At 37.4% G+C, this 18,418-nt stretch overlaps 1 protein-coding gene across 1 annotated transcript in view; it reads right to left on the bottom strand.

Moving 5' to 3' along the window:
• The window catches only part of TET1 (tet methylcytosine dioxygenase 1), a 100,178-nt gene that overhangs the window by 70,288 nt on the left and 11,472 nt on the right, over positions 1–18,418 (bottom strand). The window contains exon 2 of the mRNA XM_045842357.1: positions 8,437–8,490. Coding sequence (XP_045698313.1) covers positions 8,437–8,490 — 54 coding nt within the window. The remainder of the gene's footprint in view (positions 1–8,436; positions 8,491–18,418) is intronic.

Consider the following 18,418-nt stretch of genomic DNA (forward strand, 5'->3'; position numbering starts at 1 on the left):
CTGACATTTATTAAGCTATAGGCAAAAAGATATTTACACTAACACCCTATGCAAAATAAAGTTGAATGCTATTCTAAACTGAGAAGTATTATAATCTATAGTGAAAACAACTATAAATTTAAACATATTTTATAAAGGATTTTATATTAATTATAACAAAAACATTAATAATGATGATCATAGCTATCATTAATTGAACACCTACTATATATATATGGGATAAAGTCAGTAAATTAAAAATTATGTATCCTGGCTGATTTAGCTCAGTCGTTAAGAGAATCATTCTGATACACCAAGGATGTGGGTTCAGTCCCCGGTAAGGGCACAGACAAGAAGCAACTAATGAATGCATAAATAAGTAGAAAAACAAACCATTGTTTCTCTCTCTCCTTCTGCCCCCCAAATCAATAAATTAAAATTTTTTTAATTATGTAACCTACTAAACAACCCTGCAGATTAATTATTGTTCTTCTTTTACAGAAAGTGAAAATAGAGCTGAAAATGTTCGGCTAAATTTCCTTAGGTCCCGGTTAGTCACCGAAGCAGCAAGGCTTAGCGGCACGACTGAGCAGTACTGAAGGTCAGGCACCTTCGTCTGGGCACTGTTGACACCACAGAGACACACACAGTTCACATTGAACATGAAAAGTAATCAAAAGCACTGTAAGATCGAAATTTAAAGGCTCAGAAAATTTCAGATAGTTTTCCAGAGGGAATTTATATTTGAAATAACTTTAAATTTATTTTAGGAAACAGTCACTTATTAGATGAATTGTTTTCCTTTTCTGAAGTAGAATGAATACACAAAATTGTAAGTGAAAACATTTCTAAGATAGCAAAAAACACCTTCAGATGTTTAAGATAATTTGAGAATTTTCTTATGTGATTCTTATCTTGAATAAATAATGCTTAATGTATAATAACATTACTGTATCTTGTATGCTGCTTCAAATGCGTTCATACCAATCTATGATTATCTTTGTGAGTTCTAGAATTCAACCTAACCATCAACTGTGAAATTTTTTTTCATGAATATACTGCTAAGAAAATATACATTTTCTGAAAGTACACTTAATATTTTTAGTAACATGGGGGAAATGAGAGGGAATTTCAGGGGAATTTCAGGGGAAAGGGGAAAGGTTTACAGGAACAAGTATAAAGGACACATGGACAAAAACTAGGGGGATGGAAATAGGAGGGAGGTGGGGAGGGCTGGGTGGGTGGGCTAGGATGGGAGTAAAAGAAAATTGTAATTGAACAACAATTAAAATAATAAAAATTGGAAAAATTAAAAAATAAAAGATTTAATAAATAAAAAATATTTTAGTAACATATACCTTTAAATAAAATAACTAATTGAGATAATAATGTAAGTAATTATTGTCCTAAGCACTTCACATGTACCTTTTAAAAGATTTTATTTATTCATTTTTTTTAGAGACAGAGAAGGGAGGGAGAAAGAGGTAGAGAACCATCGATGTGAGAGAGGCATCAGTCAGTTGTCTCGTGCATGACCCCAAACAGGGACCTGGCCCACAGCCCAGGCATGTGCCCTCAATGGGAATTGAATGCAGGGTCTTTCAGTTATAGGACGATGCCCAACCTACTGAGCTACACCAGTCAGGGTGCACTTTACATATAATAAATTCATGTAACTCCATAACAATCCTGCAATCTTATGTGGCTCTGTGTAAGTGTATACTATATTTAAAATTCACACAACTTAATACTTAAATAATGTACTTACTTAAAACTAACTTCCTAAAATAAGTTGATTGTTTAATATCTGGTTCCTTAGAAGCATGAAAAGAATCTATAATTTAACCCAATTCACATGATATCACTAAGTTTTAAACATAGTTGATTAAAGTGTAGCATATCTTAATATCTGCCACATAAAGATGTATTTGCCACTCAAAAAGGACTAAAGGAGTTAGTATTTAAAACTATAATGTAAATTGAAACCACAATGAGATATCACCTCACACTAGTCAGCATGGGTATCATCAATAAATCAACAAACAAGTGCTGGCTTGGTGAGGATGTGGAGAAAAGGGAACCCTAGTGCACTGTTGGTGGGAATGCAGACTGGTGAGCCACTGTAGAAAGCAGTATGAAGTTACCTCAAAAAATTAAAAATGGAACTGCCTTATAACTCAGTGATTCTACTTCTGGGAATTTATCCGAAGAAACCCAAAACACTGATTCAAAAGAATGTAAGCACCCCTATGTTCACTACAGCATTATTTATAATCACCGAGATTTGGAAGCAACCTTGAAATTTACACAATGAATACTGTTCAGCTATTAAAAAGAAGACATTTTTACCCTTTGAGACAACATAGATGGACCTGGAGAACATTATGCTAAGTGAAATAAGCCACTCAAACAAAGAAAAATACCACATGATTTCACTCATAAGAGGAATCTAATGAACAAATTGAACTAACAAGCAAAACAGAGACTCATAAATGGAGAGCAGCCTGACAGCTCTGGGGAGTAGGGGTTAGGAGTTGGAGGGATTCAGCAAGAAAGAAAAAGCACTCAAGAACATAGACAACAGTGTGGTGATTGTGGAGGCAGGGTGGAGGTAGAAGAGGGTATAGGGCGATAAATGGTAATGGGACAAAAATATAAAAAGAGACCAAAACACTATAAAGCATCAGACCAGGCTTAAAATAAGATACTGTAATCTCATTCTCTTGTATAGACTATGGTCAATAAATCTTGCCATCAAATCTTTAAAAGTATTTTTTCAATGACATTATGAACCCAGAAAAGCATTATTAAATGAATTATAATTTGAAAATGAATTAAGATTTTGTAAGTATATGGAGAGTTATGTAGTAAGGAAGGTAGTCCTCAAAAAACAGTAAGAATCTAGCACTATCAAAACACAAACACAGTGTCAGATGAGCACAAGTATTCAAGAGGTAAGGCATATGTTCTTTTCTGCTCTAGAAAGAATTCAACAGACTTGTTTTGTGGCCTAAATGAAATTTCCCTCAAGCCCATTCACACCACTTGGCTTTCATTCATTCTAATTTTCTATTTGGGATCATTCCTAGAAATTACAAAAAGGAGTCTTGAGTCACTGTAAATGTACATGCTCCAATGATAAATGATTTGACTGTGTGTGAGCTGGATTAGTGACAACCTAGCCCTGAAATCAGTCTGATCATCTCTGGGCAAAATGCTATCTTACAATTTGTTCGTATGCGAACCAGAAGCCCCATGCGTGCCTTTGAGCGTGTGAATAAACACTGATGGATGAACACACTGCTTTGATACTTTTTGCCAGCTCATGACATAATGAGGAAAATAAGGACCATATGTTGAATCTTAAGTCTAAACTATTAAATTTATGTGAGCATCCTGTATTGCGATTATTTTTCCATCATATATGTATTTTCCCCCATCATCTATATGTAAATATGCATGGCCCTGATTTGCATGACATAATATTAATATATACATGGACCATAAATATTTATATATATTAAGCTGGCATCCCGTTATCCTCTCACCACCAACTCTCAATTTTTCTACCCAATGGTCTGTTATATCCAGAAGCCTGAGATTCATTGCCTAGGACTATGAAGGACACTATCAAAAAAACATGTTTTAAGTCCTGAATAATGATCAAGCTCAGTATTTGACCTATCACTTAAACCTGCAACATGTTGCTGTAAGCCATGGAATGTTACATTATAACCAGAGTTAAGAAAGTATCATTTTTCCAATGATTTCTGTTACTAACTGAAGCAAATTTGCAGGTAAGTGTGCAGAGAAAACTCTTTAGTAACTGTTATCTTCCTTTTCTTGTAGTTTAATGGATTTTGAAAATAAACAAGGTAACTCAATGACAGTCAATTTGGTACTTTTAAACAGCATTAGTATATATAACAATTTATAAATGAAGGGAATAGTTCTCAGAGATATCAAGTAAGTTTCCCTGGATGTTTTACCTATCTCTGTACATTTTTTGTTTCCTTCAATGCATATATATATATGCATATATATACACATATACATATATAATGATGTACATATCATAATTTTTAATTTACCCATTTGTCTTTATTTTTTTTTTTGCCCACCTTTCCTCAGCACCATTTAGTCTCCTTGAAGGCAGAAACCATTATAGTTCCAGCATTTAGTATGTGCTAAAAATATATTTAATGACTGTTAATAATAATGGTGTTCAGGAAAGAACATTTCTTAAGCATTTACTATGTGCCAGGCAATGACATTAGTGTTAAATATTTTGAATGTAACTATGGCATGCAAATCAGGAACATGCATGAATGTGATTAATGTATGATTTGATTGCCATTTTAAAACATAATTCATTGTACTTTTATTACCATTTATCTCCCTTATTCTTTCTTCCACCTCCATCCAAAACATATTTCAAAAAGATATATCAGCATGCCAGTGTCCGCTCTGAGTGAAACATACACCTCATGCCCCCCACTCCGTCGCCCAACATCACTTGGTGTCCTCCTCCATCACCACGGTCAAGGAAGGAGGGACACCATGCAGAGCGGGGCCGCCGCCAGCGCAGAAGCCAGCGGGAAGATCACTGAGTTTTCATTTTTTCTTTTCGCAATCAACTGTAGACAGTTTCCTGGTTTAATGCTCACTGACACTTCTTTATATGTGTTCACTCAGTCTTCCAAATACTACTTTGAAGGTATTTTATAACTGAACAGCTAGAAAATGTCCCTCACCATCCTAGAAAGAGTATGTGATTACAGAATGTATACACAGGGCCCCCCTCTCAGGGATGCCCCCACTTTTTAGTTCAAAATGACTTTAGATTTACAGATTGGTTGCAAAAATATTATAGAATTCTACATATTTCACCAAGCCTTGCCTAATGTTACCTTCTTACACTGTCACAATTCTGGGACTAATTCTGACCCTACCGTCACTAGGGATGCTGACTGTTTTTCCCTTGAGGACCACACTCTACCTTCCATACCTTATTACGTGCCACAGAAGGCTTGCCAAGATATATTTCATTAGTGGGCTCCCTTTCCTTTTCACTTCTTACTGGGCTCAACCAATGAAAGCACAAGAACTAAAGAGCTGGCTATTTATTTCCATACCCCCTTCTCTGACCTCCTCTTTGCAGAGAGATCCCTTTACCAAATGGCCACAACAAAAGCCTCTGCTCCCTCTATTCAGCTATAACTCTTCTACCTGGGTTTCTGCTCCCAATCCCTTGTTCCTTCAGGCCTAGGAGTGGCAATAGCTCTCTGATGTCATCAGACTCATCATTTTTACTTAGCCTGCCCACACCTTTCAAGCAATTCCTTTATTACATTTCCCTTAATACCCCCAGTTGACTGTGCAATCTGATTTTCTCCAGAGACAAAGACTGACAATCTAACCAAAACGATATTATGGCAAAACTGACTTTCTGTAAATGAATGTCCTTTTACCCCAACACACAAAGTAAAAATTTTTACATAAATGTTTTTACTGAAGGAAGTCCCAAACAATGCCGCTCAGGAGTACAATTTCAAGAATCAAGGCTTGAAATTATTTCACACCTTTATCTCATTCAAGCATCATGGGAAGTGGCCACCTACATATGAAAATAACTCTAGTGATCATTAACAGGGTTTGAGCAGTAACCTGGTCCTATAGCACCAGTGTGGGCAGAAGTTTGTGCTGACCTGCCACCCCCACCCCTCAATCACTTGATTCTCAGAAACTATCATTTCAGCTACAGGAAAATGGCCTCTTTGATCAGAAATTTGAGATCACTATTGTCTTAAATTTTGAATTACAGTAGAATGAATATAGGTTATTGACAGATAATAAATTGTTCTAAGGTAAGAAGTGTGAGATACACCAGGCAATTTCAGCCCCACACATGGATTCAGTATTTATTAGTTAGCAGGTTCAGAGTTGGAAGAGACAAGCTTCAGTTCAATACCCAATTGCCTCGATCAGACTCTCTTATCTGTACAACTACTTCCCCATAGATGAGGATGAAAGTTAGTCAAGATACCTACAGCATCTACCCTGACAAAGAGCAAAGAACCCAAGTTATCTGAAGATCCAAGAGGCCAGAGGCAGAAGAAGCTAACTAGTTCTCTGGAACAATACCAAAGGCAATAAGAGAATTATGAAAGGACACCATGTTATAGCCTGTAGATCCTATCACCGCTCACCCGAGTAGCAGCCAGCAGCACAGGAAGTCCTCATTCATAAAACCTCAAACTGTAGGTTGCACTCTTTCCCCACTCTCTTTCCCAAAATGTGGATTTAGTTTTCTTAACATCTCCTTCAGGGTTACATAATATTCTACATTTGTTCTAACTGTATCTTACACAATCAAGACAAAACCTCCAAGTATTCTAGCATTTCCTCTATGGAGCAGAAAAACAAAGCTTTCTTAGAAGAACAAAAAGATATGATGCCCAACAGAACATTAAGTAAAATATTTTGAAATGCCAACATCAGGGCAAAAATCTTTTTTCCTTTTAGCGTATTTTCCTATTCTTTTTTTTAAAAAATGATTTTATTTATTTTTAGAGAGAGGGAGAGAAATGTCAATGTGTGAGAGAAACATCCATTGGTTGCCTCTTGCACATGCCCCAACCACCTGCAATCCAGGAATGTGGACTGACCAGGAAGCTAACTGGCAACCTTTTTGCTTTGCAGATGATGCTCAGCCAACTGAGCCACACCAGTTAGTGTGCATTTTCCTACTCTGGTACAACAGTCAATAACTACAGAGAAGAATGAACAAGAATTTGGTTCTGCTTGCTGTGGTACATGAAATTCAACCACTCATAGGTACTTATTCTTTCAAAAAGTTAGAGTCTACTGCCATGATTCAAAAAAGCAACACACAGTATATTGATTTCTGAAATTTATTTTAGGTGACAGGACACCTACAGACTAACTAAATATAGAAATTAAATAGTACTCCCAAAGCCCAATTGCACTTCCTAGTGAAGGCAGGTGATTTAAGCTACCAAGCTTGTCCATGTAGTCTCTCCTTCTATCTTATGCACTCATCCCTGCCTCCCACAAATCTGAGAGTCACTTATAATACCAGAACTGAAACTATTTCTCTTGAAGATTTTAAGACAAAGCACCTAAGTAGGACTTCAGATGATATACTTGTATAGTTGAAGGGGGCAGTCATAGAGGATGAGTAGATCAATATGCAGGAAAAAAAACAGAAAAGGGTTTAATTTACCTTGAAAATAATCAGTATTCTATTTGTCCAGACCAAGTGAGAATCTGTGCCAAGCAATTACACTCATTTACAATGTCTAGCACACAGATGACTATATGGTAAATGTTAAATAAATACTTGGATGATGGAAATTGTACATGGCAATGTTGTGTGCACACAGGAAACAGAAACTTCAGATCAGACAAATTAGAAGGCAATGCAAGGTTTGGTTCTCCATGTCAAAAACACTTTCAAGATACACACTGGGAAACAAGTGACAAACATTTGCCACACTCATAGTCCAACATGTTTCTCTTTGAATGCTAAAACTTTATTTGCAAATGAAGAGCTATAGGTGAAAATATTAAATTATGAGTGCATGATATAATTTTCAAGGCCAGTAGTGTTATTGCTTAATGTCTTCTTGAATTAAAAAGGTTGGTTGCTCAGGTTGCTTACATTTATAATAGCAATATACCACTTGAAACCTTTAACACATAAGCACTTATTTGCTAGACCAAAGCTGGCCTCGAACTTTTAGCAATGCCATATGCTTTTAAATTAACCCTTTTAAATACTGTACAAAGCTCATAACACGAATTGCTAGCTTATAATCAAATTAGGTTACTACTAAATACTCGTTAGGCAAACTATTGAAAATAAAGAAAACATGCATATTCCTACAGCTCAATGAATGTCAAAATTAAAGATGGTATAAAAATTTGGGATTCAGCAATTGTCATTTAGCTGTAAGATTTCAATGGCTTACACATTTTAAGATGAACTGAAATCTCTGAGGACCCTTTCCTTTGGAAAGAAAAATCACACATTTTAACATAGTATCTAATGGAAAGTCTATTTAAATCATAATGGATCATAGCTGTCAACTTCAAACAGTGGCTTTCTTCTTAGGAGCTTAAGTTTACACACTGGAGCAACACCACAAATGCAGATGCTACAAAGGGAGCTATGAAGAAAAATAAATTTTATTCACAGCACTTTGCACATGAACTTTTCCTTCTGCTAATCTGTGTGGAGTTGAAAATAAAGGATGCTAACATGCACATTGTGCAGCACATCTAAAAAGGAGAAAACACTTTACTTGAGTGAAAATTCATTTACTGAGAATCTGGGAAAATGCACATCCACTATACTCCAAATTCACTTCTAAGTGACAGAAAAATACTATATGAAATGGAAAAAATTAAATGATTTAATCAATAGCTGATTACCTTTAAAACTTTGGGCTTCTTTTCCCTCTGGGGCCTCTTGTTTTCCTTTACAACCTAAAAAAAATCAAATTGCAAAATGAACCTCCATTTAAGAGAAAAATTAACTCCCATCCCCTAAAAATTTTTGGCTATTTCTCTATAAAACTACTTATACCATTTAAAATCATCAACATGTTTGCTAAGCAGAACCTCAAGAGCTTATGTAAAATGTATACTTTAAAAGTCACTAAAAAAAAAAAAAGCCTTGCATAAAGATGAAGTAGGGAAATACCCTTTTTTCCCCTTAAAGTCTGTCTTAATTAGCCTCTGCATTCTTCACGGCGAAGCCCACGAGGTAGCCATCTTGCTTGCTTCTGCAGAGGAAGCCTCTACAGTGGAACAGTTCTGCAAACTGCTTTTTGGTATTATTATCATGGTGTTTAAAGGCAGCCCTGGCCTGCCAGCACTGTAGAAGTGCTGGGCATGCCTTTTGCAAAAACAGCCCCACAAAGAGTGCAGCCAATGGCAATGCAGAGCTTAGCAACTCCAAAGTGATCTTCTCTGCCTAGCCTTCCTAGACAAAGGATCTCCTGTGCAGCTCTGCTCTCACCACAGGACACAGGCAGCCACAAGCTGCGACATGGAGTTCGCTGCAGAGGATCTGGTCGCAATGAATTCACAGGAGGCTTCAGCAAAAACAATGCACACAAATCCCCCAGGTCTCCACCATCGGATCGATGGCGGAGTCTCCCTGATTAGTAACCTCTTGGTGGCTCCGAGGGCAGGACCATGGTGGGGGGAGAAGGGGGGCTGTGCAGCACTGCCTCCAACATACAGAAGATATAACTGAGCTGTGGTGCCGGGGGCAGTATTTGGGCTTGATGAAATTCTGGAAGGTATTGTGCATTTTTACTTTATAAGGCAAGGCTAAATATTGGCGATATTTAAGGCAGGGAGGTTATGTGAGGACAGTGTAGGCTCAGCTGTTGGGCTGCGTGTCTCATTCCTCCGGAACCACACCTCTCTGCAGCAGGCACTTTGCCCAGAAACACAGCAATTTGATTTCTGTCAATAAATGTCCAATGACAAAGGCGGATTTTAAAAAAAAAATAAAGCCACTTAAAAGGAAAAGGACAGGATAAAGACATGAAGTAGGGGGAGGAGTTTTCAAAATACACTTGCCACTCTGTGGCTGAAGAAAAAATATTTCTTCCTCTTGCTCTGGACATTTCTGGTGACCTTCATTTCCCAAAGAAATCTTTCCCTCATACCTTTTGGACAAAGAAGCACCATTGGCTTTGACCTCTGTCTACCAAGACCAACTGTCACTGAGCATCTCTCCATAGAGATGCTAAGCAGGTTGGCCCCACGTGGAGCCTGCCTGCATGCCAGGCTGATAGTCAGAGAGCTACCCACTTCCCAGGGACTGAAACCTGAGCCAGAGGTGGAACAGCCAGCCACCCACACTCACACACCTGGACTGTCCCTAAGCCCAGTGGCTGGTAGGTGCTGGGAAAGCTTGGCACCATAGCTGGAACTTGCCAGATCCTGGGAATGGCAGACCCAGAAGATTTAGCTCCCTCCCTGTAACTCTCTGGCTATGCACTAGTGGCAGTAGAGGGAGAACCAGTACAGCTGCTAGGACCTGGCAAGTCTCAAGGTCACTTCTCAAATTCAGTGCTGCAGCCGGTCACAGCTCCATCATAGCCACCTTGACAGCTACACGGATCTTGGAAAGACAGCCTCAGCTCCATCCCCATAGGGCTGAACTTTCAGCAGCGCATTTGGGGGATTTGTGGGTGGGCCTCCCTCACTGCTCAGTCAAAGATGGGTTTTGCACTTGCAATTGGATTCAGAACAGATTCCCACAACCAGATATCCGGATGGCCAGAATGACTGCATTTCATCACCCTTGATTCCTAGCCTTTTGGTTTTCCCCAAAAGCATGCTTTCCATTTTGGAGTGGGGATTCCAACATGCATTGTTTTTCCATTTTAAACTACCTCTCCCTCACCCACCCATCCACCCTCAAAAATTTTAACAAATATAAGAAGCAAGCCTACTGTAGCAAATCCAGTGGATTCTGACCTAACCACATCCACTAGGGCAACCTGTGGCACCAGGGCTTCTCATGCAGCCTGCACTGAGAAGCTCTCTAGGGAATGAAGCAACCATGAGACAGGTAGAAAAACAGGATCAAACACAGCAAGTTTTAAAAAGGGTGTAAGACATGTTGTTAAAAATAGGTGCAAACTCTACATTTCTTTTTCTTTGGAGATATTTTTGTGATAAAGTATTATAAAATTTGCCATTTAACCATTTCCAGAACCTTTTTATCTGTCCCAAACTAACAATTAACTCCTCATTTGTTTTCTCCTAGCCATTGCTAACTTCTACTTTTCATCTCTATCAATTTGCCTATTGTAAGTACTTCAAGTGGTATCACATAGTATTTTTCCTATTGTGTCTGACTTGTTTCACTTAGCATGTTTTTAAGATTCATCTATGTTGTAATATGTATCAGAATTTCATTCCTTTTCAAGGCTGAATAATATTTCATTAGATGTATATCTACCACATTTCATTTATGCATTCTTCTGTTCATGTACATTTGAGTTGTTTCTACTTTTTGGCTATTGTAAATACTGCTATGCAAAGGGGTGTGCAGTCCTGGTAGGTGGCTCAGCTGGTTGGAACAGCATCCTGCACACCAAAAGGTTGAGGGTTCCATCCAAATCAGGGCACATACCTAGGTTGTAGGTTCAATACCCTGTCAGGGTGTGCTTTCTCTCTTTCTCTCTCAAATTAATAAACATATCCTTGGGTAAAGTATTTATTTGAATCTTCGCTTTAAATTCTTTTGAGTATATATCTGGGAATAGAAGTGATAGATAATAATTTTGTTTAATTTTATGAGGAACTGCCAAAAGATTGTTTTTATCCTTACTCAAGGACAATTTTTTTCATTGCTTTTAGAGAGAGAGGAAAGGAGAGAGAGAAACACTGATGCCAGAGAAAAGCATAGAATGGTTACCTCCCATACAAGCCCTGACTGGGAATGACCCACAAACGTAGGTATGTGTGTGCCCAGTCTGAGAACTGAACCCACAATCTTTCAGTTACAAGACAATGCTCCAACCAACTGAGCCACGCTGGCCAGGGCCCAAACCATTTTCGATAGCAGGTATACCATTTTACATTCCCATCAGCAATGCACTCAAGGGTAGCTCTGTATTTCTTGAAGTGCCTTTCTTTCCAGTTACAAATTATGCCTACTAGTCCAATACTTAAAGATAATTTTTAAAAACTTTTTTATTTGATTTTAGAGAGAGAAAAGGGGGAGAAAGAGAAACCGATATGTTATTACATTTATGCATTCATTAGTTTCTTTTTCTTAATATTTTTTTAAATAATTGAGTTTAGAGGAAGATAAACAGAAAGAGAAAGATTTGTTGTTCCACTTATCCATGCATTCATTCGTTGCTTCTTGTATGTGCCCTGACAGGTGATCAAACCCTCCACCTTGGCACGTTGGGACAATGCTCTAACCAACTGAGCTACCAGGCTGGGGCCTAAATTTTTTTAAAGCATCAACATTTTCCCAGGCTGACTGCTCAATATTTAGTAGAGCGGCCATGATCCATTAAGATATAGTTACATATTTTAAATTAATCTATTACCTATTACATATGTGATCCACATGTTTGCCTCAATAAAATGAATAAAATCAGGATCAAAGTACTTGGTATACTGTGTACCCACATTGGTGGAAAATTAATTTTTTAGAGCCCCACGAACAGGTATTTCTAGTGCATGGAATACTCACAAGCCATACAACACTACCCTTAGCAACCTAAGCAAACACCAAAGGTCTATGCGCAGTGTTCCATAAAATGTATAAAAGCCAAAACTTATCCAAGCTAAATTATGAGTTAATGAAAATGACCAGAACTAACATTAATCCCAAGTATCCAACTGGTGCTATACCATGAAGCTCTGCACTTGTCTGAACACAGAATAGATTGATAACCTCTATTGGTTGTGGCCATCTGTCCTATACTTAAAGATTTGAAAGTCTCAGCTCAGGGCTTAGGTGAGAATGAACTTGGATGGAAAGAATTCTAGCAAAGAAATTGGATGTCAAGAAAGCCATTTTCTTATTATTTAGGGCAAAGTGCATACAACTAGATCCTGTTGCAAGTATGAGCGATTATAACCAAAGAAACCTTATGTTATAGTCTTACTTATTCAGAACTTACGTTTGAATAAGTTCTGAATAAGTAAGTCACTTCAATCTGTTTTTCCCACAATGGATTTGTGATTATTAAGTTGCATGAGTTGACACTCAATAGTGTATTAACACAGGTGTATTAGGTTCTTTAAAACATGAGTCATTACAAAACAAAATCTTTCTCAAAAAAAAAACATGATTATAATAGAACTAAAAAAAATCAGAATATTTAGTCTACTACTACCTTATTTCATAAACAAGCTAAGGCCTAAAGAAGTAATGTTCCTTATCTCGGGCTACACAGCAAATTATAACTTGACTTGAGTTTGGTTCTAACCACTTAAGCTGCTCTCTCGACAGTTTCTCTTGGTTTTCAACACCCAACAATAGATATTTGTAAATACCCCCCCCCAAAATCTCGAAAGAAATGTCTTCAGGGGAAACACTTTATGAAGTATACCATGATCTAACCAATATGCTGTACACCTGAAACTAATGCCAAATACTGAATATAAGCTGTAACTGAAAAATTTTTAATTAAAAAAGTCTTCAAAACCACATGCCTTAATTTTTGGGATAGAGAAATAACTCAGATTTAGAGAAGATTCATATTTTATTTTACTTTAATTCTCACCTGAGGATCTGAGGATATGTTCTATTGATTTTTACAGAGAGAGAAAAAAACAGATGTGAGAAACATCAATCGGTTGCCTCCCATAGGCCTCTTGACTGGGGAATAACCTCACAGCCTAGTGTGTGCCCTGACTGCAACCCTTCTTCGGTGTAGGGGATCACACTCCAACCAACTGAGCCACTCAGACAGCGCAAGATTGTTATTTTAGTTTTTTCTAAAGACCGTATTTATTTTTAGTGAGGGGGTTTGGGGAACAGAGAAAGAGAGGGAAAGAAATGTGATGCGAGAGAAACATAGATGGGCTACCTCTTGTCCACACCCCAACTAGATTCAACTTGCAACCCAGGCACATGCCCTGACCCAGAATCCAACCAGTGACCTTTTGCCTCCTGGTGACCTTTTGCCCGGTGACCTTTCGCCCTCCATGATGCTGCCGTAACTGACAGCCACACCAGTCAGGGCAAGACTGGTATTTTAAACCAACATTACATTAGGTGTGCTCTTTGAAAAATATGTTCTGTGCCTTCAGAGATAAACTTATGGATAATTTCAAAATTCTACTTCTCTTCCTAAGTATAAGTAATTCTGGACCCACAAGAAACTAGACATACAAACACTGACTAGGAGGCATCTAAATTCATCTCAAATAATTCAGTCTTCCTTAAAATCGACACCTCTGCAGCACAAAATTCTTCCAATATTAGTCACACTCTCCCATGAAATCCTTCTATATTTCTTTTCTCTTCCAGTCTGTTTAGGGGGGCGGACAGAGGGGTCATAGTTTTTTACAGTGATAAATGCATAAAGATATTCTAAGTACCATCTTTTGTAAACTTATCAATAAGAATGAGTAAAAGATAGCTCACACTTTTCACAATTCTAATAGAGATCTTAAAGTTAGTTTGGGTTATTTATCATCACATATAGGAACCTGGAATACTAACACTGGAAATATTCCTGGTTGATGGGATCAAGTACCATATTTTGCCATGTATAATGTGCACCCATGTTTTTGGCCCAAACTTTCAGGCAAAAAAATCTTTTGTTTTAATTCAATTTTTAATATATAATTATTTATATTTAGATACTTGTTTTTTGTATTATACAAGAATTTGAGCATTTATTTTTTAACATTATGGTATGAGAAATTTTATGTAACAAATAACTACAAAATACAAGAACAGATACGAAGTCTTTCAAGTTTTACCCATGTATAATGCGCATCCTTATTTTTCCCTCAAAAATTTGGGCAAAGCAGTCCATATTATAATGGCAAAGTTTGGTGATAATAGTCTGGGGATAGCCAACTAATTCCCTCCCACAGCCTTGCCCTGGCCTTGAGCCCCCATTTCTTCCCTAAGGAGGGTCTACAGAAGCCCTTTGCCCTGAGAGCAAAGGGCTGCCTGGTGTCCCTCCTGTTCCCCCAACAGTGCTGCTTACTGCAGGTGAAGATAACTGCTCTTTACCAGCAAGAATTAAGGAACACTTGAAGGGAAGTTCAACAGTTGCCAAGTGCAAATAATTGACAATGAGGGGGAACATAAAAGAACACTAGAGACTAATGGGGCTAGAATATCCCTTCTTCCCAATTTCAAAACAATTCTTAGTACTAACTTGAAATTGACAGGCCTAATTCCTCGGTTTAAAGTCTAGAGCCATTAATTTGGAGAGAAATCCAGTAACAGCATATACATGTTTTTCTCAATAACAAAGAAATCACAAAGGATGCTGTTTAGAAAAATTTCCCTTATGAATATCATGTGTTATGGCACTCAATTCACTGAGCCACACCAGCCAGGGTTGTTTTTTTTGTTTTTGTTTTGTTTGTTTTTTTTAAAGATTCCATTTATCTATTTTCAGAGAGGGGAAGGGAGGGATTCAAAGAGAGGGGAAGGGAGGGAGAAAGATCACTGTGTAGTTGCCTTTCATACAGTGCCCTACTGGGGACCTGGCCTGCAACCCAGGCATGTGCCCTGACTGGGAATTGAACCAGTGATCCTTTGTTTCACAGGCCGGCACTCAATCCACTGAGCCACACCAGCCTGGGCTAAATTTCTTTTTCTTTTTTTCTAAGTAGGTTTCTCTTTTCTGGTATGCAAAATTAGAGTCCTAATTACTTGTACATCATGGATCACAGGTAGAATCAAATATGGTAACATTAAGCCCTTTAGCCCAGTGTCTGTGGTTCATAGTACACCCTCAATAAATGTTCATTTCATTCCTTTGACAGAGTCCTGTGTTTCAAGTTCAAGTTTAAATTTTGTTAAAAGCTTATGTACCTAATTAGCAAAAGACATATGTCCCTGGTTATTGGTTCTTAGAGAGAAATTAAACATTGTTTTCCTGATTTTATTGATTTTTATTTAACATCTCATAGCGCATTAGAAGGGTCCCTAGAAAAACGGAATTAGGTGATTAAGAAGGTAATTTAATTTCTGTGTTGCCTAGTAGACAAATCTCCCTGCAATTCTGTATTAACTTGTAAATAAGTTTCACACTCCTACAACTGTAGAAGAAACTAGCACATACTTTTCTGAGTCTAAACTATTATACATCAACTCCATCCAAAATTCCATGGCTTGGATCAACTGTGGGCTTGCAGTGTCTTGTCCTCCCACTTCCTCCTGCCTCCATCACACTTTTTCTCTTTAAAAGTCACCACAAATTGTGTTGCACGTGAAATATGATATGAAAATAAGCTGTATAGAGTAAATGCAAAGAATACACCAGAAACACCAAAACCTCTCATTACACAAGGACAAGAAAATAACTGTGGCATTGTCGTGTGGCTGGAAACCACAACTACAATTCTTTAGCACATTGGAACAGTGAAATCAACTCACTGCATTATGAGTTGTATTGTGATGGCCACTTCTGAGGACTTCAGTTACTTTCCTCTAAATAACATACATCAAGTGGCAGGAGTGAAGCGGGTAAAATATGCAGCCCTGGCTGCAGTGGCTCAGTGAATTGAGCGCCTGCCTGCGAACCAAAGGGTCCAGGATCACTGGTTACATTTCAGGTCAGAACACACGCCTGGGTTATGGGCCGAATTCCCCAGTAGGGGGCGCGCAAGAGGCAATCACATATTGATGTTCCCCTCTCTCCCTAAAAATAAATAAATACAACTTTAAAAAAAGTTAATATGCAAATCTCTAAAAGGATATAATAGTAACTGCCAAATTTAAGTACCTGTTATGTAGCAGGAACTCTGCCTGACCCTTTATGGAGTCTCTTCTGCTCGTGGCCGTCTTGCTTCACTGGTCTGATTATCACAATGTTACCAATAGACCCATTTTTATACTGATGACCACATGCGGTAATACAAAAACTCTTTAGTGTAACAGTTCTTTACTTAATCAGTTGTCAATTTTGTTCTTTCAAAGTCTTCAAGAAGTGGTGTAATTTGTTTTTCTTTTGGGGAGTAGAAGATGTGACTTACATTTCTGTGAAATCTAACAAAAGCTATCGACCATCTCTCCAGAAAAATGTATATAAAAATGTTATCGTTCTGAGGAGATGAGATCAGCCATGGACCATCTTTCCAGAAAAAAGGATATAGAAACAATATGTTGCATATAAATTGTGAGGAGATGGATCAACAGAGCACTGCAGCCCATCCAGATTACAACCCTCTGATGCAGGAGTCCTATTTTTATGATTTCTGAAACATCATACGAAAGATGAGTGTTGGGATCTAGTCTTGGGAATTCTTGTCTAGTAACCAAAAATATGTGGCAAGTTTAGTGAAACTAACGTACTAATATAATAGAAATTTTACATTTTTTTCCCATGGCAGCTAATAATACAGACTATCTAATCTGATGTGGCTAGTATTCAGTCATTAATTAGGAGATTTACCAAAAAGAATGTAATTTCAAGTTTAGTTTCTGATTTTGGGCAAAAGAAAGGGACCTTTCTAAAATACCTGGTTTCCAAAAGTGGTAAAGATTTAGAAGTCATGAGGCTGTAACTCATTAGCAAAATGCTAAATATTTTGGTTATCCTAATACTTTTAGTTTGTAATAAAAGACTAGTGACTCCAGTGTTAAGGAACTAAGATTTATACAAAAAATGTTCCCTGTCATGAAAAATATTAAGAAACTTGAAGCATCCCGCAATAAAAAAATAACTTAGTAGGTTATGTACATTTATGCACACTTAAAATCTTTACAAATTTTTAATTACAAAGAAAAATACCGATGATTTATAGAAAGAAAAAGAAAAGAAAAAAAATTTACCCAGTTGACTTCAACTATTTTTTTTTTAATGCAGAAAAAATACTGGAGACCTGGCTGGTGTAGCTCAGTGGATTGAGCTCGGGACTGCGAACCAAGGGGTCATGGTCAGATTCCAGGCACATGCCTGATTTGCGGGCCAGGTTCCTGGTAGGGGGCGCGAGAGATGCAACCACACATTGACGTTTCTCTCCCTCTTTCTTCTTCCTTTACTGCCCCCCTCTCTAAAAATAAATACAATCTTAAAAAAAAAATACTGGACACAAATATACCAATTTATTCATGGTAGTTGCCTATTGGTAAGTAGTATTGTACTTTTTTTCCTGTTTCTAAACTTTAAAAATACAAATTATATCACTTAGATTTAATATGTTTTATTACTTTTTATGTAAAAATTCAAACCACATTAAAAAATTTAAGCTCTGACTGCATAGCTCAGTTGGCTAGAGCATTATCTAGACAGCCCAAGGTTGCAGTTTGATCTTTGGTCAGGGCACATACAAGAGAAATCAACCAATGAATGAATAAGTGAACAACAAAATCTCTCTCTCCCTCCCTCCCTCCCTCCCTTCCTCTCTCTAAAAGTCAATAACTAAAATTTTGTTTAAAAAGAAAGAAAATTAAGCAAAAGTAAGTCACATATTTTCTAATATACCCCTCCTCCATCCAAAAAAATATCTAATCCTCAGAGGCAAACACGGTAAGAGTTAGTTTGCTAGGTATATTTCTAGAATTGTTTTTCTAAATTCCATTTACAATTAGAAAAATACATAATTTTGAGCTTTCATGCTCCTTTAGAATTTTGAGTTGTCCAAACTTTGCTTCTTGGAATAACTCAATCACAAATGCATATGGCAGTAATTTTAAACATAAGCAGCAATTAAAATATTTAAAGCACTC

Source organism: Phyllostomus hastatus, unplaced genomic scaffold (assembly GCF_019186645.2).
Source record: "Phyllostomus hastatus isolate PE091 unplaced genomic scaffold, TTU_PhHast_1.1 phas_contig_38, whole genome shotgun sequence".
Classification (NCBI taxonomy): Eukaryota; Metazoa; Chordata; class Mammalia; order Chiroptera; family Phyllostomidae; genus Phyllostomus; species Phyllostomus hastatus.